General features: G+C 46.6%; 1 protein-coding gene across 5 annotated transcripts in view; it reads right to left on the minus strand.

Annotated features, from left to right (window-relative positions):
* Positions 1–6353: 6353 nt before the first annotated feature.
* LOC140428528 (uncharacterized protein SCO4629-like) overlaps positions 6354–25727 on the minus strand; it is a 31879-nt gene continuing 12505 nt past the window's right edge. For 3 of the 5 annotated variants that reach the window (XM_072515092.1, XM_072515091.1, XM_072515090.1), the window contains 3 exons: positions 20128–20280; positions 11196–11378; positions 6354–7242 (listed from right to left, as the gene is read on the minus strand). In XM_072515092.1, coding sequence (XP_072371193.1) covers positions 7124–7242; positions 11196–11378; positions 20128–20280 — 455 coding nt within the window. In that variant the 3' untranslated portion in view covers positions 6354–7123. Of the gene's footprint in view, positions 7243–8745; positions 8886–9706; positions 11379–20127; positions 20281–25727 lie in introns of all 5 variants that reach the window. The other 2 variants (XR_011948808.1, XR_011948809.1) reach the window with 2 other exon arrangements.

Consider the following 25727-nt stretch of genomic DNA (forward strand, 5'->3'; position numbering starts at 1 on the left):
TGTATGGGCGGGGAAGGTGCCGAGGGTGGGGAGGACCCTGCTACAGAGGCAGCAGGGGGGATTGGCGTTGCCAAACTTGCTTCATTATTATTGGGCGGCGAATGTACACATGGTGCGGCGGTCGTGGGAAGGAGAAGGGGTAGAGTGGGTTAGGATGGAGCAGGAATCTTGTAATGGGTCTATTTTGAGGGCTATGGTGATGGCTCCGAGTAGGTATTCAGGGAGCCCAGTGGTGCAGTCCACGGTGAAGATATGGAATCAGCTGAGGAGGCATTTTAGGGTGGAAAGGATGTCGGTGCTAACGCCGCTGTGCGAGAATCATGGGTTTGAGCCGGGGGGAGTGGATAGTGTAGACAGGAGGTGGAGGGAAGTGGGGCAGGTCAAGGTGAGGGATTTGTATTTGGAGGAAGGGTTCGCCAGTCTGGAGGAGCTAAGGGAGAGGGTAGAGCTGCCGAGGGGGAGTGAGTTCAGGTATCTACAGGTTAGGGACTTTGCACGAAAGGTCTGGAAGGGGTTCCCTAGATTGCCGGGATACACCCTGCTGGAGCGACTGCTGCTTCCGGATGTGGAAGGGGAGGGAAGAATTGAGGATATATATAAGTGGCTGGGGGAGCAGGGAGGCAAGCGGTGGTGAAGATCTAAGAAAAATGGGAAGCGGAGTTGGGAATGGAATCAATTGGGGATATGGAGTGAGGCACTGCGAAGGGTATAAACGGGACCTCTTGTGCCTGATGACAGTTTAAGTGGTGCACAGGGTGCATATGACTCGGGCGAGAAGAACTGGGTTCTTTCAGGGGGTTGCAGATGAGTGTGAGAGGTGTGGGCGAGGCCCAACGAATCATGCGCACATGTTTTGGGGGTTGTGAAAAATTGGGAAGATTCTGGGCAGGAGTGTTCGTGGTCTCAGCCAGGATAGTGGATGAGGGAGTGGACCCGGACTCTTTGGTGGCGATATTTGGAGTTTCAGAGAAACCGGAGCTCATGGAGAGGAAGGCCGATGTCTTGGCCTTCGCCTCTCTGATTGCACGGCGACGATTTTTGCTGGAGTGGCGGTCATGGTTGGGTGACTTGCATGACTTCCTGCGGTTAGAGAAGATAAAGTATGAGTTAAGGGGCTCAGCAGGGGAGTTTGAGAAAAGGTGGGGGATGTTTGTGACCGTGTTTGAGGAGCTGTTCATCACAGGGGGGTGGGGGGGGGGGGGGGGGGGTGCTGGGGGGGCGGGGTGAAAAAGGAGAAAAATCTGTACAAACTGCGTAGTTGATTGTTGGGAACAATGTTTCCCGGGGTGTTTATTTTACTATAACCTACTTTGATCCAAGTTTGAATAAAATGCGTTTTAAAAAAATAATAATAATCGTTTCACAAAAATAAACAATACAACCTACCAATTAATCAATCCAATATTAGCACTTGCACCCATCCACTGCTTGGTTTACACTCCTCTGTTGTAACAGACGTGTTAACCAATTTAATTTAAATATGTTTCAAATAGGCTAACAGGATGAAAGTGATACGAATGAGCTCCTTTGTAAAAAATTATTTTCTGGGATGTGGGTGTTGCTGGTTAGGCCACCATTTATTGCCCATCCCTAGTTGCCGTTCAGAAGATGGTGGTGAGCTGCCTTCTTGAACCGCTGCAGTCCCCGAGGTGTAGATACACCCACAGTGCTGTTCGGGAGGGAGTTCCAGGATTTTGACCCAGCGACAGTAAAGGAACAGCGATAGCAGCACAGTAGCACACGTGGCTAGCACTGTGGCTTCACAGCACCAGGGTCCCAGGTTCGATTCCCTGCTGGGTCACTATCTGTGCGGAGTCTTCACGTTCTCCCCGTGTCTGCGTGGGTTTCCTCCGGATGCTCTGGTTTCCTCCCACAGTCCAAAGACGTGCAGATTAGGTGGATTGGCCATGCTAAATTGCCCTTAGTGTCCAAAAAAGTTTAGATGGGGTTATTGGGTTATGGGGATAGGGTGGAAGTGAGGGCTTAAGTGGGTCGGTGCAGACACGATGGGCCGAATGGCCTCCTTCTGCACTCTTTGTTCTATGTTCAATTTCCAAGTCAGGGTGGTGAGTGACTTGGAGGGGAACCTCCAGGTGATGGGACTCCCTGGTATCAATTGCTCTTGTCCTTCTGTAGTGGTCATCGGTTTGGAAGGTGCTGCCTAAAGAACCTTGGCGAGTTACTGCAGTGCATCTTGTAGATGATACACATGGCTGCCGTTGTTCGTCAGTGGTTGAGGGAATGAATGTTAGTGAAAAGGGGTTGGGTTTGTCATGTTTCTTGTGTACAAGACATATCTGGGCAATAATCCACATTGCCTGGTAGAGCTCAGTATTTTGGCTGTACTGGAACTGCTTGGCCAGGGGTGAAGCAAGTTCCGGAGCACAAGTCTTTAGTACTATTGCCGGAGTATTGTCAGGGACTATAGCTTTTGCCGTATCCTGTCCCTTCAGCCAACTTCATTGTTAATACCGTAACACTGCATTCAGCAGTTTCTCAAAAAGATATTTGCATTGGTACAGTGCTTGTCACAACCACCAGACATCTCAAAGCATTTTCCAGGCAATGAAGTACTTTTGAAGTGTAGTCACTGATGTTTTGTAGGGAACAGAGTAGTCACGTTGTGCACAGTGAGCAGCAACATGATAATGACCAGTTATTCTCCGGCCGTGCGTTGGTGAGAGGATTCTCTGGTCCTGCCGGCAGCACCCCCCCCCCCACCCGTGGGTCCCCCGGCAGCGTGGGGAAGCTTCAATGGGAATTCCCATTGACAGTGTTGGGAGCCGAGAATCCGGCCGTCAGCGACCGGCGTGCCGCCTCCCAAGAAACCTGCGGCTGGGAGGCTGGAGAATCCCATTCCCTGTTCTTTTGTGATGTTGATTGTGGGATAACGCCACTGCTCTTCCTCGCAGTAGTGCAATGGAATCTTCTCTATTCACGCACGCAGGCAGACGGAACATTGGTTTAACATTTGAACTGAAAGACAGCAGCTGTAATAGTGCAGCACTCCCTCAACACTCTACTGGAGGGTTAGCATTGGTGTTTTTGGACTCTGTGGAATGGCACTTGGACCCAGAACTTTTTTTTAAACTTATTATAGAATTTACAGTGCAGAGTGAGGACATTTGGCCCATCAAGTCTGCACCAGCCCTTGGAAAGAGCACCCTACTTAAGCCCACGCCTCCACCCTATTTTCAAAACCCAGTAACCCCCAACTAACCTTTTGGACACTAAGGGGCAATTTAGCATAGCCAAGCCACCTAAACTGCACATCTTTGGACTGTGGGGAGGAAACCGGAGCACCGGGAGGAAACCCACGCACACACGGGGAGAAAGTGCGAACTCCACACAGTCACCCGAGGCTGGAATTGAACCGGAGACCCTGGGGCTGTGGGGCAGCAGTGCTAACCACTATGCCACTGTGCAGCCCAATCCTTAGATTCACCTGTTCTAATACTTCTGTTAAATACTTTTTCAAAATAAGTCTGCAGTTTGCATAGCCCACTTTAATTTAAAATTAGGCGATATACCAATTAAAGCGTTCTGTAGATTCTCTGCAATTAAAGCCACCTCTATTAAATCAGTTACTGGCCATGGATTGGATTTGATGCAGCGTCGGAAACAGCTGTGCTTCTATTTCAACTGAAGCGTTTGGTGTCAGTCAGACGTGGCCATTTTTTTGACCAGAGTAATAAATAAAATATTTTCGTAGCAGTTACGTTTCCCACATTGCAAACATCTGACACTTCTTCAGGGCCACGGTGCTGCATCCTTTTTTTTGGGGGGGGGGGGGGGGGGGGGTAATTTATCTGTTCCCTGAACTGGGGAAAAGCAATAGATTTTCTCTCCCTCTTTTTTGGGGGGTATGGTTGATGGAAATTCTTTTTAAACAGCAGTTTAGAAAATGAGCCCTCTTGCCCTTGCGTAACGGTAACTGTACTTGTCAAACCACAGTCTCAGTAGTGATGCTCCATGAGTGGCAGAGGAAGTCTGCTGTTGAGTTGCTACTACTGGTCACGTTGGATACAGCTATGCTCCCGGAGAACCACAGGAACAACCGCTGGCCATTGCAAATTGTGAAAAGAAATGGCATTTAAATTAAATATTATTTAACTTAAAATGTTAATGTTAAAAATATTTAACATTTAAATAATTAAATGTTATTTAATTTATATCATTACCATAAGACAGACGGATAACAGAGCATGAAGAATGTTTATGAAAAATTGCTCATTACATGGCTACGCGACACAATTAAAATGTGATCCCTGTGTTCATTTATATCATACTTCATTTACCGGTTGGTCATTACAAGTGACTTGAAAGTGCACATTCCTAAAAAGCGCAGAATCTCAGGGCTAAAATTTTATTTCATTTGTAAGATTGTTGACTTTACCGGCCAAGCGAAAACACAATGGGAGGGTGAAAATGTAAGCCCCTGCCAAAGGTGGTTCAGCTGAAACCGAGATCACAAGGCATCTTAAACAAACTCTCCGGGGGGGGAAGAGAAGAAGGGAATGAGATTATCGTGGAACACTTGGATTTGAAACCCATGGTTATTGCTGCCTAGCAACCACCTGCTCAGTTTACCTCCAAGCACTGCTTCTGCTCATTTCGCTTTTGTCGTCACCACTTAAATAGGCCAATTGACAACCAAGATGCATATTGGCAGTTCTCAGCTGGGCCACTGGATGGAGCACTTTGCAATTATTAGAGCTGGGGCTAATTAGCAAGCGAATGGGACTGTTTACTTCATGAGATCATTTGCTTCGGGACAGATTTATTCTTCAAATCGTCCAAAGCATGAGTCATAAGAATACTTGGATGAAGGGATTAATTTACAATTTTCACCATAGTATTCTTCTTTACCTTTTTGTATAGATTTGATAGTTGCAAATAATCACTCCTTTTTCTAAAATATTTCACTTCTCTGATCTGATGCATCTGTTGTCAAGGGGCTGTGCCTTCCGTCAAGTTGCCATCATGCTTATTTTAACCAGCTGCTAGGCGGCAACCAAGACCATCTACGCGTAATTATTTTTTCCAATTTCACCTTCCCTTGCCGAGTGATGCCATTTTGTTCTCATTGTCTCCCCAGTCTAATCCAGCTCTTGATTATACTGACTTTAATCTCTCAGATCCTGGTTGATTTCGGCCCAGGCTATTGTGTTACAACCTTCGTAGAGACCGATGACCTTGAAAGAGAAATTTGAACTTCCAGCCAACAAAGAATGACACATCAAGATTTCATGTTTTAAAACTGTTACTGTAACAAATGATTAAAACACGCTATTGTCTAAACACTAGAGGCGGGATTCACCGCCCAACCCGCTGTGCTTTTCGCGGTGGCAGGAGGTGGCCCACCTTAGGCCAGTGGCAGGATTTTCTGGTCCTACCATGGTCAATAGGGTTTCCAGCTGAATGCAACCCTTGCCGCCATGAAACCCACAGTGGAGATGGGCTGTTGGTTGGACCAGAAGATCCCGCCAGTGGGAGAGTTCCCATCTATGTTATTCTTGTCGGAAACTTATACTTTAAACTACAGAAAACAGATTCTCCGTTTAACTTTTAGCACAACTAAAATCTCCTTCTGCGACGGTCATACGTTACTCTCTCCGTTATGTGGACACTTCATCCTCCAGGAACAAGTCTAAAATTATCCTCAATTCCCAATGGCTTGCTTCCTTTTTGCTTTTCCAGCTGGGTAGCTTCTGATGCGGAAACTGGCTTTCACTACGAGGGTTATATTGGTGATTCCTTCCCTCGAGCCCAAGCCAGGTAAATCTTTCAGCCTCCTTTATGTCCGAACAAACTTTGTTTCTTCAATCTTATTCCAAGGTTCCACCTGCATTTTGCATGGTGCTCAGTAGAATCAACATTTTCTCTGCTTAAGGTGCAGGACTGCCTGCTTCTATCTCCCTGCCTCTCAGATGGCCGCAGACAACTTTGAATAAACTGTTCAATTCACCTAACAAGCACGTCTTTCGGGACTTGAAATGCATGTTAAAATAAGGCCTTTCCTCTTTATTTTTCCTCTTTTAATTTCAATTAATTATGGATAACATCCCATAAATTTAAACTTATTTAAAATGTAAATAGAATCATAGGAATTATGAGCAGAAGTGGGCAATTCAGCCCTTTGAGCCTGCTCCGCCATTCAATCAGATCATGACTGATCTCTTCTTGGTCTCAAATCCACCTCCCCGCCTGTTCCCCATCTCCCTTTAACCTGTTTTTCTTAATCAGAAATATATCTATCTCCTTCTTCAAACCATTTATTGACTCCATTCAACCGCACTATGGGGCAGCGAATTCCACAAATTCAAAAAAAATATTTTTTACCACCTCCAAACTCAATCTTGAAAGACAGCTTTTATTAACCTTATTTTGCAGTTTATTGAGAACATTGAAGAGTCACCTGGACTGATTCATGCAGTTCAATCTTGCGATGCTTTATGTGGCAATGCCAGACATTCTGGCAACTCGATAAGATAAGCTTGTTCATTTGGCACCTGGATGAAGCAGGCATACCAACAACTTTCTTTTTCTGCAACGTTCTAGGGAGCTATGAAAGTTTCAACATTATCATTTGGACCCAATTTAATATTAACTTTTGCATTGGAAGGAATTGAAAGGTTTTCCGTAGTGCCGTGTCCCACAATATTACCGTATTGTTTTATTTATTATTGTGAACATCTTAGACTCAAAACTGATGGTGACAAAATTTCCATCTTTATTCACAGTTATAAATGAGGCGGATAAGTCCATTAAGCCATGTGGAATGTTATCTTATCCAATTAGGCGAACCGTGGATTCCTAAGGCCTACCGCATAAACTGGAGCCTTTTCTAGAAGATATTTCTCAGGTACCATTAAATCAAATGATTTCATCTTAATGCTCCACAAATACATAAACTGAGCAATCCACCTCTTTGATGTCAAATTCGGAAACCTGGATAAGTTTAGCTCAATGGTGCTGGATTATTAAACATAACTACCCTTATAAATTATCATTTCAGTATAAAATTAATTTTAACAAAAATCCAATGGTGGAAAGTTGAACCATCCTTTTGATTAAAAGGGTTAAACTGATACAGTGTTTTTATTTCTGCAATGCGTTCAGTTTATTTTGGTCGGTAACCAGCTCGCTGTAGCTTCCGTTGGGCATCATTAACCTCAGGAAAAACTTCTTGCTCCACTTGAAAACCCTTCCTTGGGTAATCTCGAATTCGTTCCAAAACAGCTGGAGAAAAATATATAACAAACTTAAAGTTGAACTAAAATCCTTGTCCAATGTACACGTACAGTAAATGCGACATTCAGGTGAAGCCTATTCTACCTCTCCTGTGGATGTAAATAATTCCATGATGCTATTTAAAGAGGAGCATGGAGTTATCCCAATATCCTACCAACATTCCTTCTTTAATCGATACTATCAAAAGCAGATAGACTCGACATTTATTTGCTTTGTTGATGGCAGGACTGTTTTTACACAAATTAGCTGCCATATTTACCCACATGCCAAAAGGTTAATTGGATGTTGAGTGCTTTGGGACATCCTGACAGTTGCCACAAGGCATCTTTCCTTAAACTGTCACTTAACCAGAACTTAACAATTCCCATCTAAATTAGCCAAATTGCTCTCTCTGAATTACTCATCCATTTTGCCCACTCTTTTCATACTTTCTTTCTTAGGTCAGCGACATCAAACTTTGCAGAATTTTCCTCTATTGCATATTTTTAAAATTGTCAACCGTGTCTTTGTCCTCCTAGATTTAACATTGTTGTATCTGCCCATCACTCCCTCTTACTCAGTGTGATACCATGGGAGTGCTGCTTTGTTGGGGTCCTGTCCTTGGGGAAATAAGGGAGCAATTCAGTGACCACATTGCACCTGGCATGGATCGCCAGGTGAATAGCACTTAAGTGCAGTGCTTCACCACTGGATCCTTTTGCAACCAAAGGGTAAGTGTGTAGATGAGTGAAGGGCAGCTGAGTATGGTCTCCCGAATGTTCCCGTCTGGGGTCAAGGTCGTCCAAATGTCGCCGGGGTAAGAGTGCAGAACAAGGTTTGCCAGCACAACTGGCTTGCTGGACAGCACTCTGAGAGAAGACGTGACACGTGAGGGTGGGGGAGACATGTGGGTTTTGAGGGTCCTGGGGTGGAAACCCGTCTCTCTCATTCTCCAATGCCTTTCAGATTAAACAATGTTTGCTGGTGTGGGAATTGTGGAGTCTGCAATCGCGTTGCTTGTGGAAGCCGAGACGGGCAGGCAATGGAGATGGCAGCAACGTTACCAAAGGCTGGAGGAGGTACCACATATGGAGGGGGCTGCCACATACCCTGAACACCTGGCCACCCATCAGGCTGAGGAGGGACCCGGAAGAGAAGGCCAGCAGCGGCCCAAGGTGTATAGACGTCGTTGCTCATTCAATGAGCTGATGTACACCATGTGTTAGTATTTTACAAGGCCCTGGGTTCGCCTTCGGTGCTTCCTCCTCCTTGACAGAGCCTCTAATGTCCTAGGGGACTCCATGGGAAGGAGGGCCAGCATTTGGCCGATAGCCTTGTCGGCCTTGCAGAACGATCCAGATGCCCTGGCCTTATGAGATGGTGATCCTGTGAGTGGATGGACATGTGGTCAGTGAGAGGGAAGGATTATTTTGTCTGACATGAACTATTCACTTGAGACAAGTCATCTGAGTAAAGAGGCAATGGATCCTCATCTCTCTGCCACAGGCCCACCTCGCTGTCGGTCATTGCTCTCTCCTTAGTCAACCCCACAATCGCCAGGACACGTTCCTCATTGGGGTGAGGTCTTGAATCTCTGGGACTCCACCTCCCATCTTGGCCATTTCCTGCATATTATGGGCTATCTTCTCCTGCTGAGATAAAACGAGGGCATTGTGAGCCGCCCATTTGATGGGTCGAGGGGTCTATAGTTGCTAGAGGGATGGAGTTTAAGACTAGGGAGGTTATGCTGCAATTGTATAAGGTGTTAGTGAGGCCACACCTGGAGTATTGTGTTCAGTTTTGGTCTCCTTACTTGAGAAAGGACGTACTGGCACTGGAGGGTGTGCAGAGGAGATTCACTAGGTTAATCCCAGAGTTGAAGGGGTTGGATCACGAGGAGGGGTTGGATTACGAGGAGAGGTTGAGTAGACTGGGACTGTACTCGGAATTTAGAAGGATTAGGGGGGATCTCATAGAAACATATAAAATTATGAAGGGAATAGATAGGATAGAAGCGGGCAGGTTGTTTCCACTGGTGGGTGAAAGCAGAACTAGGAGGCATAGCCTCAAAATAAGGGGAAGTAGATTTAGGACTGAGTTTAGGAGGAACTTCTTCACCCAAAGGGTTGTGAATCTATGGAATTCCTTGCCCAGTGAAGCAGTAGAGGTTCCTTCATTAAATGTTTTTAAGATAAAGATAGATAGTTTTTTAAAGAATAAAGGGATTAAGGATTATGGTGTTCGGGCCGGAAAGTGGAGCGGAGTCCACAAAAGATCAGCCATGATCTCATTGAATGGTGGAGCAGGCTCGAGAGGCCAGATGGCCTACTCCTGCTTCTAGTTCTTATGTTCTAACAAGCATGAAGATCGGATATGGGGAGGGTGCAAGGTGTCAGCCAGCGAATTGGGGGGCGGGTTGGGATTTTGAGGGGTGGTGGGAGAATCTCATGCCAGAAGAGAGGTGGTAACTTACCTTTGCAGCTCCGTGGTGGTCGTTGGTCTTCTTCAGACATTGGATGGCGAGTCCTCCTGATCATGCTATCTTCACTGTCAGCCGCTGCCACTGTCTCCCAGGAGGCATTGCTGACCCTGCTGCTGGTCCTCCAATACCCTCAGGGGAACAGGGTGCCCCGCCTTTCATCCACAGCATAGAGAAGCCTGCCCCGGTCGGCATCCCCAAAGTGAGGAGCAGGTTTGCGCGCTGTGTGTTGACTGGGAGTGAGTGGTGAGGGAGCATTTAAGAGCAGCTCCCTTTTGTTAGCGGCAAGCTGCTGAGGTGCGGGTTGGGCGAATCATTTGGCTAGGCAGCCAGTAATGATGAGGCTCTCATGTGGGCTGATTTCTGGCGCTAAGTGCCGTTGAATACAGGCCGCAATCTCGCTAAATGGCAAAACTCCCCACCAAACGTGCCCAAAACAGGACTGTGAAAAATTTCTGTTGTATCGTGCCCAAATTGTCTATTCTGGCGATTTGGTTAAATGTCAAAGATTATAAGGCTCTGTTCAATGAAGCAATGAAAGGTCCCACTATCTGGCCAAAAACATTCCTCCAGCAACACAACCAAAAGTAGATTAACTGGTCATTAGGTACGGTAAAGCCACCAGAGTTCCAGACGACAATAGGCTGCTTTCCCCTTTGAGGAGGAGAGCTGACTGCTGGTGATTTGACCTGAGGATCACCACACCTCAGGTGAGGGGGTCGGATTGAGAATATGAACCTTCATGTCATTAACCTCATCGCAACTTGCAAAAACCTTAATTATGCAAAATGGCTGCAATAGATACCCACCTAATAACAGTCACTGCACAATGTAATTAATTTTATGTGAAGCAGTTTGGGACATTTTTGAGATGTGAAATAAGAAGCTATGGTAATGAAAGTTCGGGTCTTTCTAAAATCTGCCTAATTAGTCTACCTTGACATTCCTAACCATCAATCCACTGATTATCCAATTGAATGATCTTATCATCTTGCCCCTTCCCCACTCCCATTATTTTATTTTGGTCTACGAGTAGAACTATTGTAACAAACTCTGGCTGTTGTGAAATAAGAACAGAATTTAATAGCATGTAATACTCAATTAGAATTATTAATACAATTTAGTTCCTTTGTGATTGGTCCGGAAGTCTTTCTCACAAATGAAATAAACTCTGTAATCCACAGCTTCAGAGGCAATGAACATCAATTTAGAAATACAAATAGTTACATTTCCCCATTTAGAAACAGATCAGCATCCTTACCTCTCAACAGGTGAGAGAGCCCGCTCATACACTGATGGCAAACATTTCTCATCATACCACACTGCACATAATAGTTAATATTTTCACATGTAAAATACTAACATTGGGAATTACAAAACTAGCATTGGTGTTTACAGAATAACAGTTAATACTTCTTGGGAAATTATTTTAACTTGAAATCTCATTTTGGAACAGTAGAATTTTTCAGATTTCCCAACCTACCTAACATGTAGCCAATTAAGTTGTCCATATTTCCCACGTGGCTGTTTGGATATTCATCAAGCTCCATTATCGGAGAGGTGACTGTGGCCTGCACATTTTCTTTGTCTTCTGGCCACTGTTGAAGATAAGTAGCATAAACCCGACGTTCCATAAAAGGCTGTTGAACGAAAATAATCCTCTTTGCTGGAAGAAAATAGAAAATTCACAAAACATTTCTGGACAGCAAGTTCCGGTCTTTCTAAATTCTACCCATCTTCATTTATTTTATTTTATTTACTTTTTTATAAATTTAGAGTATCCAATTCATTTTTTCCAATTAAGGGGTAATTTTGCGTGGCCAATCCACCTAACCTGCACATCTTTGGGTTGTGGGGGCGAAACCCATGCAAACACGGGGAGAATGTGCAAACTCCACACGGGCAGTGACCCAGAGCCGGGATCGAACCTGGGACCTCGGCGCCGTGAGGCAGCATTGCTACCCACTGCGCCACCGTGCTGCCCTACCTATCTTCATTTATATAGTCCCTTAAACGAACACCAGAATATTGCACCAAAGTAAGCGAGGACACAGCACTGGAGGGAGGGAAGATAATAAATGGCAACTCAGACATGATGATCTAAGATATTCGCTTTTGTGACGCTTTGAAAAGAAAGCAGAGTTGGCAAGGTGGGATGGTTTAGAAAGAACATTTCAGAACATTGCGCCAGGATGGTTCTATGGCCAAGGATGGAGCACAGAGAAGGAGATGTAAATCAGAAGAATGGAGGGCATATATTAGAACATGTGATTTCAGGAGATTGTAGAGAGAATGTCAAGGTCTTGGAGGTTCTTATAGACCAAGCAAAATTTCAATAAACTTGGGCCAACAGGTCATTTTGCCAATGTCTATTTTTGAAATAAGTGGGTGCATCTACACCACTTGGATTGCAATGGTCCAATAGGGTAGCTCCTTCAAAAGGGCAATTAGGACACCCCCTTCTCCACTTAAGCTCCAGTAATCCCAGGAGCTCTCTCCCACCCCTTCCTCTCCATTGACATGACAATCCCCCTATGTCCACACACCACACCACCTCCCATCCCCCTCCCCAGGCCTCCTCTCCTCTCCCTACCCTGTGACCCCCAAAACCTACTTGGTTCCGGAATCCTGGGATTTAGGCTCTGGGGACTGCTTGTAGCCCCAGTTCTGGCCACTAGAGGGCTGCCAGCCAATCAGACTGACCGGCATCTCTCTAAGGCAGTGCTTCCTCTCCAGCGAGGGGTGAAAGTCCCGCCTTCAGCCAACTAACACTCACTGGTGTGCAAAATCGCTGTGGGGGAGGAAGCGTCTGTGGAGAGGAGTTCCCCGCTGAGTCTTCACATGGCAGGAGGGGGAACACGCCACCCTAGAAATCCTGGCCAATACTTTTAAAATGAATTAATCAGGGTCAGGGAGGATGTTCATCAGTAATCATCTCTTATGCCATTTAAAATTCACTCACTTTTAAATGCACTGGCTCTAATTTTCTTAGCCTTTTCAGGACGGAACCAGTAAGCAACTGCAGCTTGTGCCGTTGTGGTCGTTTCAATGACAAATCTACCAGCGAGGAAGCACGCTCTGTAGCAGGATACCTCTGACAGCATTTCTGCATTTAAGTGCGCAGGCATAGATTTCAGAAATTGATATCCAACTTGAATGCCGATAGGCTCACCGTTATTCCCTCACACTCCCGGGCATTAACACTGCATTATGTCCCGAATGATGCTGACTATATGGGATATGACACTGAAATTGCGTCATCAGTCACCCTATTCCATCTGGAACGAGCTAAACGGCATCATCTATCTGCTGTTGCTGGTTACAGACCCCAGTTAGTAATAATCTATGAAAACACGCAAGTTAAATGTAAAATAATGAAAACTGTGGAATTAAAATCTTGCCTTTTACTTAGACAATCACACAATTTTGTTAATTCAAAGCCTGCATCTATCTCTCTCCAGAATTCGGCGAGAGATTCACAGCTGAACCTGAACAGAGTTTTAACAGCTATTAACAACTTTTCACACCGGCGTCTATTAAGAAGTTTCACCAGAGGAACAATACTGAGAATAATGCTATAAATGGCAGAACATTTGGGAACTGCTTTATATCAATCTTGTTGAACTGTTTGCTTACTTCTCTTTTTTTATTCATTCATGTCAAATGGCCATCGCTGGTTAGGCCAGAAATTGGCGCCCATCCGTAATTGCCCTTGACAAGGTGGTGGTGGATTTCGGTGACGGCCATGGAGTAGTCGCACATAAGGTGGCTTCCGCCCGAGGACTTCTTTTTTGGCCCTTTTTGCCCATTTTACATGGGGTGGTGCAGTCGGAAAAGTGGTAAAATACACAAACTAGGACCTCCGGTGGGTGGTGTCGAAGAGTTACCAGATGAGGAGTGTGTCGAGCAAGGGACATTCTTCAGACCTGGAAGGCACCCGTGGTGCAGGAGGGGAAAAGATGGCAGAGGGACCTGTGGTGTTGTTGCCCGCTCAGTGGTCGACAGACCGGTTGGTCGAGTCCCTATCGGCCGCCTTCAAAAAGCAAAGGCAGGCGGTCACTGAGGACTTGACGAGAGTGGCTGAGCCAATTCATTGAGTATACAAGAACCACGGAATATGTGGCCAAGATGTTCGACCAGTCGGTGGGGGAGGGGATCTTTGACTACCCTCCTGAGGTGGACCGAGCCCACTGGTTGTTAAGGAAGAAGCCGAGAGCTGGGGTGCCACCACGGGCGAGTATAGTACGGCTCCATTGATACTTTGACAAGGAAAATATCCTGAGGTGGGCAAAGGAAACCTTTGAATGTAGTTGGGAAGGCCATAGAGTCTCAATCTACCAAGCCTTGGGAATGGAGTTGGTGAAAAGAGCCGGGTTCAACAAGGCTCAGGCCGCTCTTTTCAGGAGAAAGGTGCAATTTGGCATGATGTACCCGGCTCGCTTATGGGTCACACATGGGGGAACAGAACATTATTACGATACACCGGAGGAGGCGAGTAACTTTATAAAGGATCATGTACTGGGGAATATTTAAGGATTCTGGGTGGGTTCATCTGCATGTTTGAGCTATGGCATTGTGCTCAGGGGTGTGAGTACTGGTTTGTTTGTTTTTTGCTGCTGTTTTCTGGTACTTTATTCTCTAAGTGTACAGTTTTGTAATATATGGCACCCCGCATGTGGGGTACAGGCACTGGGTGTATTAAAACATTTGTTGGGTATGGTGGGGAGTGTGGGGGGTGATAGGAGAGGGGATGTGGGGATGAGGGCGCTTGGGTTACACGATAAAAGGAAGTTTGGGGCAGGGAGGGAGTAAATGGGTCTCTTTCTAAATAAAGTTTGTGTTTAGCCTCGTGTTGGGGGGGGGGGAGGGGTTGTCCACCCCGCTCGCAGAAAAGCTGGTTAATGGAAGTGGAGTTGGGGGGGGCGGGATAGCCGCGGCTGGCTATTGGGGGGGGGGGGGGGGCGGGGGGAGTGGGGAGGGGGAGATAGCGAGCCAGGGGTGGTGGGGTTTTCTTTGTTTGGGATGGGAGAAGGGGGGGGGGGGGGTTGTTGCTGCTGCTGATGGTTTCTTTATGAAGCCATTGGATGGAGGGGGGTGGTGGTGGCAGCCATCTTGGACGGGCCCGGGAGGTGGGCGAGGTCAGGGTCTGGAGGAGTCCATTAGGAGGAGGTATGGCTGATCAGGGCGGGGGGGGGGGGGGGGTAGGAGGAGGAGGAGGAGGAGGAGGACGTTGGAGCCCTCCCTCCCTCCCCCAACCAGACTGGTTTCATGGAATATGAGGGGACTAAATGGGCCAAATAAAAAATCTCGGGTATTCGCCCATTTAAAAAGTTTGAAGGCAGGCGTAATCTTTCTGCAGGAGACTCCCCTGAGGGTTAGGGACCAAATGAGGTTGAGGAAAGGGTGGGTGGGACATCTGTTGGATACGAAGACGAGGGGGTTGCGGTGCTTGTTAACCCAGGGTGCCCTTTTCGGTGAGTACTATAGTGCGGTATCCGGAGGAAAGATATGTGATGGTAAGTGAAAAGTTTGAGCGATTAAGGCACTTGGGAGAAGGTGGGGTGGGTGAAAGACAGAGGTTGGTGGAGGCCATTTTGTCAGTGGATCAGCAATATTCGGCCAGCCCAGAGGAGGAGTTGTTGAAGAAGAGGAAGAAGGTCCAGATGGAGTCGGAACTGTTGTCGACAGGGAAGGCGGTTAGACAGTTGCATCGGGTGTGGGAGGCATTTTATGAGCATGGGGAGAAGGCAAATAGGTTGCTGGCACACCAGCTGAGATGGCAGGCCACTTTGAGGGAGATTGGGCAAATGAAGGGGAGAGGGTGGTCTCTGACCCAGGTAAGGTGAATGTGGTGCTTGAAGCCTTTTACTGGCGACTGTACAGGTCGGAGCTCCCAGGGGGACTCGGACATGAAACAGTTCTTGGACGGCTTGGATTTCCCGGTAGTGAGAAGGGGAAAGTACAGGGGCTGGATTTCCCACTTGGGTTGGAGGAGGCGATGAGGTGCATTGGTTCAATGCAGTTTGGGAAGCTCCGGGCCCGGACGCATTCCCAGCGGAATTTGATTAAAAGTTCACGATGGAGTTGGGGCCTCACCTAATGGAAATGTAGCTTGGGGGAGCTTCCACCCACATTGGTACAAGCTTCGATTTTGCTCATTTTGAAAAAGGATAAGGATCCAGAGGAGTGTGGTTCTTATCAGCCTGTATCATTATTAAATGCAGATGCGAGGTTGCTGGCTAAGGTGCTGGCCACATGCTTGAAGGATTACTTGCCGGAGTGATAGCAATGACCAGGCAGGGTTTGTGAAGGGATGATAATTATCGACCAATATAAGGAGGCGATGATGCCCCAATTGGTCAGGAAACGGAGGTAATAATTTCCATGGATGCGGAGAAGGCGTTCAACCATGTTGAGTGTGAGTATCTTTACGAAGTATTGGGACGGTTTGGGTTTGGACCCGGATTCATTGCCTGGATTAGACTGTTGTACAGGGCCCCCAAGGCCTGTGTTCGCACTAAAACAACAAATTTGGAGTATTTTCGCTTGCACAGGAGTACAAGGCAGGGATGTCCACTCTCCCCGTTACTTTTAGCGTTGGCGATTGAGTTGCTGGTGATTGGGTTTAGGGCATCGATGGAGTGGAGGGGAATAGAGAGGTGAAGTATGGAGCACTGAGCATCCTACATGTGGACGACTTGTTATATGTGACTGGCCCGATCTTCAGAATGAGCACGATTATGGAGATGTTGAGTAAATTTGGCACTTTTTCGAATATAAACTAAACGTGGAAAAGAGTAAGGTGTTTCTGGTGGGGTCCAAGGGACAAGGCAGGGGCCTGGAGAAGTTGCGGTTTTGGTTGGTCAGGTGGAGTTTATTGTGTGCTGTAATCCTTGCATTTACAAACAGGGAGTGCACTTGAGACACCATTCAGCTCGTTTATAGACAAGACATGGCAGGCTGGTAGGTGGATGGTCGGTGCGTTGGTGGGTAGTAAGGTGAGGTAAATCCTCACTTAGACTGAGGTGTGGGGGAACATGTGTGGTGGTAGGTGCCTGGGTGTGGTCGATTCATTGGAGTGAGAGTCTGTATGCTGGGGATCTGTGTTGTTGGAGCCCATCTTAAGGTTGAGGGTCAGCTAGATGGTAGACGCCTTCCTCCAAGTGCTCTTATATGGGGCTCCCTGAGACCCTGCTCCATTGTAGTCGGGTCTTCCATGGCAATGTTTTTGTCTCTGTTGAGGCAGCGCTGCTTTGTTCACTAGTATCCTCTTTGTAATGGCGTACAGTGCTGGTCTGTGTCTCACGTTCTTTGGTTAATCCGGGCATTCCTCCTTGATGGTGGCTTCTTCTTATGTGGGTGGGCAGTGTGCTATTGCAGGGCCTGATTTGGTCTGCTGGATTATAGGGGGTTTCTCTTATTGTATCAGGGGTGGGTGGGGGCGGGGGGGGGGGGGATCGATCCCCTCTCAAGATGGCCCATTGATTGGTGTTATGATGATTCTCCTTCTCCTCGTTGTGGGGTCTCCTTGGTTGAGGGAGATGTGACGTTTCTAGTGTCAGTGGGGCTGGTGTGCTGCCTTGGGTGTGGTTAGTGAGGAGTGAGGCGGGTTGGGTGGTGAGCTGGGTATCCTGGACATATTGATTCCTATGTGCAAGAGTGTGCCGGGCGATGCCAGACGCGGTATTATGCTTATATTCCTTCTCAAAGGCAGAGTAGGGATGCCCTGAGAGGTTAAGTCTTGATTTTGTTTTTTCTTCTTTGTCTTGTGATGAGGGGTATGTGTCAGAGGATCATGGGCTTATGGTTGTGTCCTGGTTCCTTTTATCCTGAGACCCCTACTCCTGGGAGTTTTCCTTTTTTATCCCGTCTCGGTTAGTTCATTGGGAGGCGCTAACCGCACTGACTATAATCCGAACCTATTGTATGAATATTTGTTGGTCCTCTCTGTATGAATGTGTGGAGTGACGATTGTTCTGCACTGTGCCCAACTTTGGGGCTTTATTGCGTCTTGTGGTATATGTAAAATATCCTTTTCGAACCGGGGTTCCTTGCAAATTCTTTTTTTATTTTTGTTGTTGTGGGGTTAAAGAATCCGTGATGGGCTCCTGCAAGAGTACAAACAGGTCTGATATTCGAGAGGTGGATGTTACAACATGTTACTGGTGCCTCTGGTGTTGCTGGAGTTGGGGGAGGAGTGTTCTGTTGCGCACACGAACATGGCGCAAAGATCCCCTCCTGAATTCTTGTGGTCGTTGCGAGCAATCGCCAGGTGGGAAGGTGTGCACCGCTTATAGAAACATAGAATTTATAGTGCAGAAGGAGGCCATTCAGCCCATCGAGTTGTACCGGCTCTTGGAAAGAGCACCCTACCTAAGCACACACCTCCACCCTATCCCCATAAATTGCCTTTAGTGACCAAAAAAGGCGAGGAGCGGTTATTGGGTTACGGGGATAGGGTGGAAGTGAGGGCTTAAGTGGGTCGGTGCGGACTTGATGGGCCGAATGGCCTCCTTCTGCATTGTATGTTCTATGTTCTAACCCAGTAACCACACCTCACATTTTTGGACACTAAGGGGCAATTTATCATGGCCAATCCACCTAAACTGCACATCTTTGGACTGTAGGAGGAAATCGGAGCACCCGGAGGAAACCCACGTAGACAAGGTGGAAACGTGCAGACTCCACACAGACAGTGACCCAAGCCGGGGATCGAACCTGAGTCCCTGGAGCTGTGAAGCAACTGTGCTAACCACTGTTCTACCATACTGCTATGTTTGCATGGCCTTATCCACCTCTCCCTTGTTGTCTGATAATGTGTACAGTGGCGCCAAGTAGACTTTAATGATTGTACCGGGCCAGCTGTATTCTTCTGTCCTCCTCTGTATCTGTGTATGTTGAGACATTTTTGTTATTCTGTACCATTCCTGTGGTTTTGCTGTATTTGTTAAAATGGAAAAGCTCCGTGTACCCGAACAGGTGTCGGAATGTGGCAACTAGGGGCTTTTCACAGTAACTTCATTGCAGTGTTAATGTAAGCCTACTTGTAACAATAAAGATAATTTATTTATCTATTTATTAAAATACTTTTTTAAATAATCCAAACTTCTTGGGCAATTCCCAGGTAGTCAGTGCGTCAGGACCTCCAAGGGTCCCGTAGCAACATCTTGGGGAGCACATCCAGGGTATGATGGGCCACTAACTTTGTTTTTTTCTCCACAAACGCTGCCAGGCCTGCTAAATACTTGCAGCTTCTCCTTTTTTTATTATAGATATCCAGCCTCTGCAGCATTTGTATCAACAAGATTGAGCTACATCTGGTCTGCTCCAGCAATGGGGAAAGGAATCCTTGTAAATGCTACCTTACTGAAATTGCAAATTTCAATAAAGCAATTCTGATAGACAGCTCACGGCTTCTTCTACAACCTCTGTCATTTTTTTATACCAGCTCATTCTGGATTGAATTTGGGTGGCAATACTCATTTAAGAACATAGGAAACAGGAGCCTGACTAGGCCATTCAACCCTTGAAGCCTACTCCTCCATTTAATGAGATCAGCTGTGATCTTATTGAATGGTGAAGAAGGCTCAAGGTCCTGAGTGGCCTAGTCAGGCTCCGGTTTCTTATGTTCTTATGGTTGTTTGGATCATGGCCTCAAGTCCGTTTTCCTGCCTTCCCTCCATAACCCTTGACTCCCTTTGTGGATGAAAAACCTTACTAACGCAGCTTGGAATATATGCAACGATTAGGCTCCATTGCTCTCTGGGGTAAAAAAATTCCATAGACTGTCTTCCTCATCTCTGTCCTAAAAGGGAGACCCCTTATTCTGAAACCGTGTCCCCAGTTCTAGGTTCCCCCACAAGGGGAAACATCCTCTCAGGATCTACTCCGTCAACCCCCCTCAGAATATTCTACATTGCAATAAGATCACCTTTCATTCTTCTAAATTCCAATGAGTAGCGGTCCAGCCTGCTCAATCTTACCTGGCAAGGCAACTCCTGCATCCCAGGAATCAAGCCTCCTCTGAACTGCCTTCAATGCAATTATATCTCCCCTTAAATAAGGAGACCAAAACTGTACCTAGTACTCAGGGTGTGTCTCACTAAATGCCTGTACTTCCCTACCCTTAAACTCCAAACCACTGGCAATACCATGGTTTAGCACAGTAAAGGTCTGCCTGGTTTTGTCCTCTATGAACTGGAAAGTGGCTACAACAGTTCAGTCCATATAGAGCCCTTAGAATCATCAGAATGAAGAGGCTTCACCCTATCAGTCTGTGCTACACTTTATTGGAGTTCCCAGCCTGTGAAAGGACAGTATTGGTATATTGCATTACACAGACACTACAAGAAATATGCATTGGACAAGCAATCAGGTCAATAACTAGGAATAATAAAACTCAGCTTATTGTCTACCTGGGATGTTGTTATCCTTCAGTGTCTGATATGCAAATCTTATGTTCTCGCCTGTATTAGTGGCTTTTTTCTCCAGTAGGATCTTATCAACGGGCACACCCAATTTAATCGCAGTTTCAGCAAAAATATCTGCCTCTGGTTGATGCCATACTCCTGTTTTTAAAAATCATATTTATGATGACGAGTAAGAGGAATGAATTTCTATATTTCAGTAACAATAAAGAAGTTAACGTTTGCATCATTCATCGGTAAATTTCATTGTTACGACAAACATTCTTTTTAAAAATGCAGATCTGTAGTTAAAGTGTAAATAAGCGAAAGCAGTGGTGTCTGAATTCCAGAGTCACTAATGAAGCATATTGTATAGAATGTAACGTTGCGGACAGGAGGGGGGTGAATTTAAACAACACTAATTTCTCCTCTCCCACCTATCCTTAAACAGAAAGCATTTGATTCCTTCTTTATAGACAGTGGTGTACTTCCCAACCCCTCAGTTTTCATGTGATCCAATTTCTATTAATAACCCCACAGCAAACTCGAGATAGGATGAACTAAAAAGGGTTCGTTTATTGCACACATTCAAAACACAAAAGGAGGGTCACAACGTTGTCTCCAGTAAAGAAAGGGATCGATAAAAGAAGATTTAGCATTACAGAGGCCACAGAAAAAATAAATATTGATTTACGTCAGTTCCAGAGTCCAGAATAAAAGTCTAATGAGGTATTCCTTCATGGAGGTTGGTGGGCGAAAAACGGACACTGGATAATACTTTTCCGGTGGTGTCCACTTCAAATGATGATGCAGGCGTGTAAAGATTGGGTGATGGTACCAAACTTCCAGCAGAAGCAGTGTAGATTGGCACCAAGTATTCCACCTGGGCAGAGCATCTTGCTGGTGAGGCTGTTAGTTAGATGGCAAACAGCAGACTGAGCTTTCCAGTTCAGCAAGGCAACATTAATTGTTCCACTATCCAGAGACCCACGTCACATGATTCCCACCTCACCATCATCTTTGACAAAGGATGTGTATCCATTGACTGGATTCCAAAGATTGATAAACGTTTCAGCCATTAGGAATTGAAAGGAAGGTTGCAGGGCCTTTGTCTTTACAGATGATCCATCTCCTTCTGGCCTGTCTGGGTTATTAAATGCAGGTGATCTTTGTATAACTCTCTTTGAAGTTGGGCTGCACAATGCACATGGGTGGTTAGAGATTCCTCAGGGATAACGAGGTGTGAGTTTTCCTAAAACTGCCACGTGGTTTCTTTTCTTCGGGGAGCACAGACACAGTTTCAGCCATTTTAGGTTCAGTTTAAATTTTTTCAAAAATAGTGATGAGCATAGAAATATACATTGTGAGGTTTTAGTCCCTCACAGTAAGGAATATGTATCAGAATTATATCACCAACTGCAACAACTTGGCTTTATATAGCACCATTAACATGGTAAAACATCCCAAGATAGATCACAGGATCTTAATAAAGCAGTAATCCAGACAATAGACTTAATGGACCTCATAGCTATGAAATAAATATTTAAGCATATGACCATTATTAAAATCTCTTGCATACGAAGATTTAATTTTAGTTTTGTTTGTGCTACCTGCCTCTATCAATTAAAATTCTGCCTACTATTATTGATGCTCACTGTTGTCAATAGGATTGGTTGTTAATCTGTGACTACAGATTTATTCTGAAACAATTAAAATGGAATACACCAAAAATAGAAAAAATAACTTTCATTTAAATGCCATCTTTTGGCACCTCACAATATCCTCAATTACTCACTGCCAATGGCATACTTTTGAAATGTATTTACAATATGGGGAAATATGATAATTAGTTTGTGTGCAGCAATGCTCCACAAACAACAATGACATAAATGACTGGATTGTTTATTTTTAGTGTTGTCTGAAGATTAAATGCTGACCCATATACTGGAAGAACTCCCCATGTCTTTTTCAAATACAGTCATGGGATCTTGTGCATCCACCCAAGAGGGCAGTTAGGATCTCGGTCTAAATTTTAATTTCAAGTACAGCTCTTCCAATAGTGAAGCTTTTCCTGGGCACTGCACTGAAGTGACTGCCTAGATTAGGTACTCAGCTACTTGCCGTGAGACTTGAACAACTTTCTGCCTCAAGAGTTACGAAAGCTACCACTGAGTTAATTCGATGTCAAAATAATTTGCAGATGTTTTACAGAAAATTTAACACTAGTTATTGATTAGAATAGACTCACTTCCGGTTGCGGCAAGGATGAGCTAGCCGCACGTTTCGGCGGCTCCAGCTCCGACGGACCTTCGGGCTCTTTTAAGAGCCCCAACGGGGACTTTGCCGGCCGAAAAACCCGGTGGGAGGTGCGTGGGAAGGGAGTCCCCCCCCCGAACGACGGAGGAAAAACCGGCGGCGGCGGCTGCAGCCCGAAGAATCTGCAACCAGAAGGTCAGAGGGAGTGGAACAAAATGGCGGCGGAGGGATCGCAGGTGACATGGGGGCCTGAGCAGGACGAGGTTGTGAGACGGTGCGTGGATCTGCTGAAGAAGGAGGTAATGACCCCGATGTTACAGGCAATTGAGGGGCTTAAAGAGACTTTAAAGACCCAGGAGACTGAGCTTCGCGTGATGGAGCAGAAGGTATCAGGTATTGAGGATGAGGTCCTGGGCCTGGCGGTTAAGACTCAGACGCACGAGGCACTTCATAAAAAGTGTGCTGACAGGATTGAGGCCCTTGAAAATGGAGCGCGAAGGAAGAACCTTAGGATACTAGGTCTCCCTGAGGGCGTGGAAGGAGTGGACTGTGGAGCATACGCAAGTAAGATGCTGAGCTCACTGATGGGTGCTGAGGCCCCTGCGGGCCCCATGGAGGTGGAATGGGCAAATCGGATCCCGACGAGAAGACCAAAAGCGGGAGAACCACCGAGGGTGAGGACAGAGAAGAGGTCCTGAGATGGGCTAAAAAGGTGCGGAGTAGCAGATGGGAGAATGCTGTGGTAAGGATATACCAGGACTGGAGTGCGGAGGTGGCGAGAAGGAGGGCGAGCTTTAACCGAGCCAAAGAGGTTTTGCACAAAAGGAAGGTGAAGTTTGGGATGCTGCAGCCGGCAAGACTATGGGTCACGTATCAGGAGATTAGAATAGACTCGCATTAATCTTGGCCTGTGGGTTTTTTTTTTTAAACCTAAAAGTATTAATTTTGTTAACTTTAAATATAATTGATAAAATGAATTTATGATCTTCTTCACAATAACGTCCAGAGTTCAGTAGAGGTGAATGAGGAATCTGATAAAACAAGAATGCTTGTGAAGCATTTGCCATGTTGTGCGACTGCCTCAGAGCTACAGGTGTTTTCTGGAACAGCAGCTATTGAGAAACCCAAGGATTAATTTTTTTTAAAAATAATTTTTATTAAAGGTTTTCATAAAGTATCAATAACAAAATGAGAAAGAAAAAAGAACCCAACAGGGTTAAGTACAAAACACAATCTAAAAAAAGCAACCCCCCAAACCTCTCCCCCCCCCGTACATAAATAATAAATTAACATTAACACCCCGACTTAACACAACAGGTGTATACACCCCCTCAGACCCTCCAGTGTAAATAACATAAACAAAAATAAAGTAACCCCCCCCCCCGAGCTGCTGCTGCCATTGACCAATGTCTATCGTTCTGCCAGAAAGTCTAAAAACGGTCGCCACCGCCTAAAGAACCCTTGTACCGACCCTCTCAAGGCGAATTTCACCCTCTCCAATTTAATGAACCCTGCCATATCGCTGATCCAGGATTCCACACTTGGGGGCCTCGCATCTTTCCACTGAAGGAGAATCCTTCGCCGGGCTACCAGGGAGGCAAAGGCCAGAATTCTGGCCTCTTTCGCCTCCTGCACTCCCGGCTCCTCTGCCACCCCAAATATTGCGAGCCCCCAGCCTGGTCTGACCCTGGATCCTACCACCCTCGACACCGTCCTCGCTACGCCCTTCCAAAATTCCTCCAGCGCTGGGCATGCCCAGAACATATGGGTGTGATTTGCTGGGCTCCCTGAGCACCTAACACACCTGTCCTCACCCCCAAAGAACCGGCTCATCCTTGTCCCGGTTATGTGTGCCCTGTGCAGCACCTTAAACCGTATGAGGCTGAGCCTCGCACACGAAGAGGAAGAATTCACCCTCCCTAGGGCATCTGCCCACGTCCCCTCTTCGATCTCCTCTCCCAACTCCTCCTCCCACTTACCTTTCAACTCCACCACCGAGGTCTCCTCCTCCTCCTGCATCACCTGGTAAGTTTCCGAGATCTTCCCCACTCCCACCCACCTCCCCCGAGAGCACCCTGTCCTGTACTGTGTGTGGCAGTAGCCGCAGGAATTCCACCACCTGCCATCTGGCAAACGCCCTGACCTGTAAGTACCTGAAGGTGTTCCCCGGGGGGGAGCCCGTACTTCTCCTCCAGCTCACCCAAGCTCGCGAACTTCCCGTCCACAAACAGGTCCCCCAACTTTCGTATCCCTGCCCTGTGCCACCCCAAAAACCCTCCACCTGTTCTTCCTGGGGCGAACCGGTGGTTCCCCCGTAATGGGGTTCATGCCGAGGCCCCAACTTCCCCCCTATGCCGCCTCCACTGCCCCCAAATTTTGAGGGCCGCCACCACCACCGGGCTTGTGGTATACCTCCTTGGAGGGAGCGGCAGCGGCTCCGTTGCCAGCGCCCCCAGACTCGTACCCACACAGGACGCCGTCTCCAGCCTCTTCCATGCAGCCCCCTCCCCCTCCATCACCCACTTGCGCACTGGCGGCCCAGTAGTACCCACAGAGGTTGGACAGCGCCAACCCCCCCTATCTCTACTCCGCTCCAGGAACACCCTTCTCACCCTCGGAGTCCCTCGTGCCCACACAAACCCCATTATACTCCTGTTAGCCCGCCTGAAAAAAGCCTTTGGGATAAACACGGGGAGGCACTGGAACAGGAACAAAAACCTTGAGAGCACCGTCACTTTGATTGACTGCACCCTACCCGCCAAGGACAGCGGCAACGCGTCCCACCTCTTGAACTCCTCCTCCATTTGCTCCACCAGCCTTGTAAAGTTAAGCCTATGCAGGGCCCCCCAGCTCCTGGCCACCTGGACCCCCAAATATCTGAAGCTCCTCTCCACCCTTTTTAGTGGGAGCTCGCCAATCCCCCTCTCCTGGTCCCCTAGCTGAACTACGAACAGCTAAATCCAAGGATTAATGATTTACATCGAAAGGGTATTCCTGAAATTGGTTATGCAAGGTCCTCAACAGTGTCTTCTGAAAAAAACGGGGAAATGTTCCAATCCCATATTTAAAAGTTTAAGCTTTTTTCTTTAGTGTGACATGGAACGTTTGGATATGCTGGGAGGTATTTGCTTGAACACGTTTCAGACTGGAGTAGTCAGATTTTTGGTCTCTCAGGAAATTAAGGGATAATGGGGAGCAGGTGGGTCAATGGAGTTGAAGCTCAAGATTAGCCTTGATCATATTGAAAGGCAGGGCAGGTTCAGTGGACCCTGTGGTCTGCTCCTGCTCTTATTTCTTACGTTCTTTTGTCCTTCATTATTATATACAGAAAGATAATACCTTAAATCAAAGGA

Source organism: Scyliorhinus torazame, chromosome 8, assembly GCF_047496885.1.
Source record: "Scyliorhinus torazame isolate Kashiwa2021f chromosome 8, sScyTor2.1, whole genome shotgun sequence".
Taxonomy (NCBI): domain Eukaryota; kingdom Metazoa; phylum Chordata; class Chondrichthyes; order Carcharhiniformes; family Scyliorhinidae; genus Scyliorhinus; species Scyliorhinus torazame.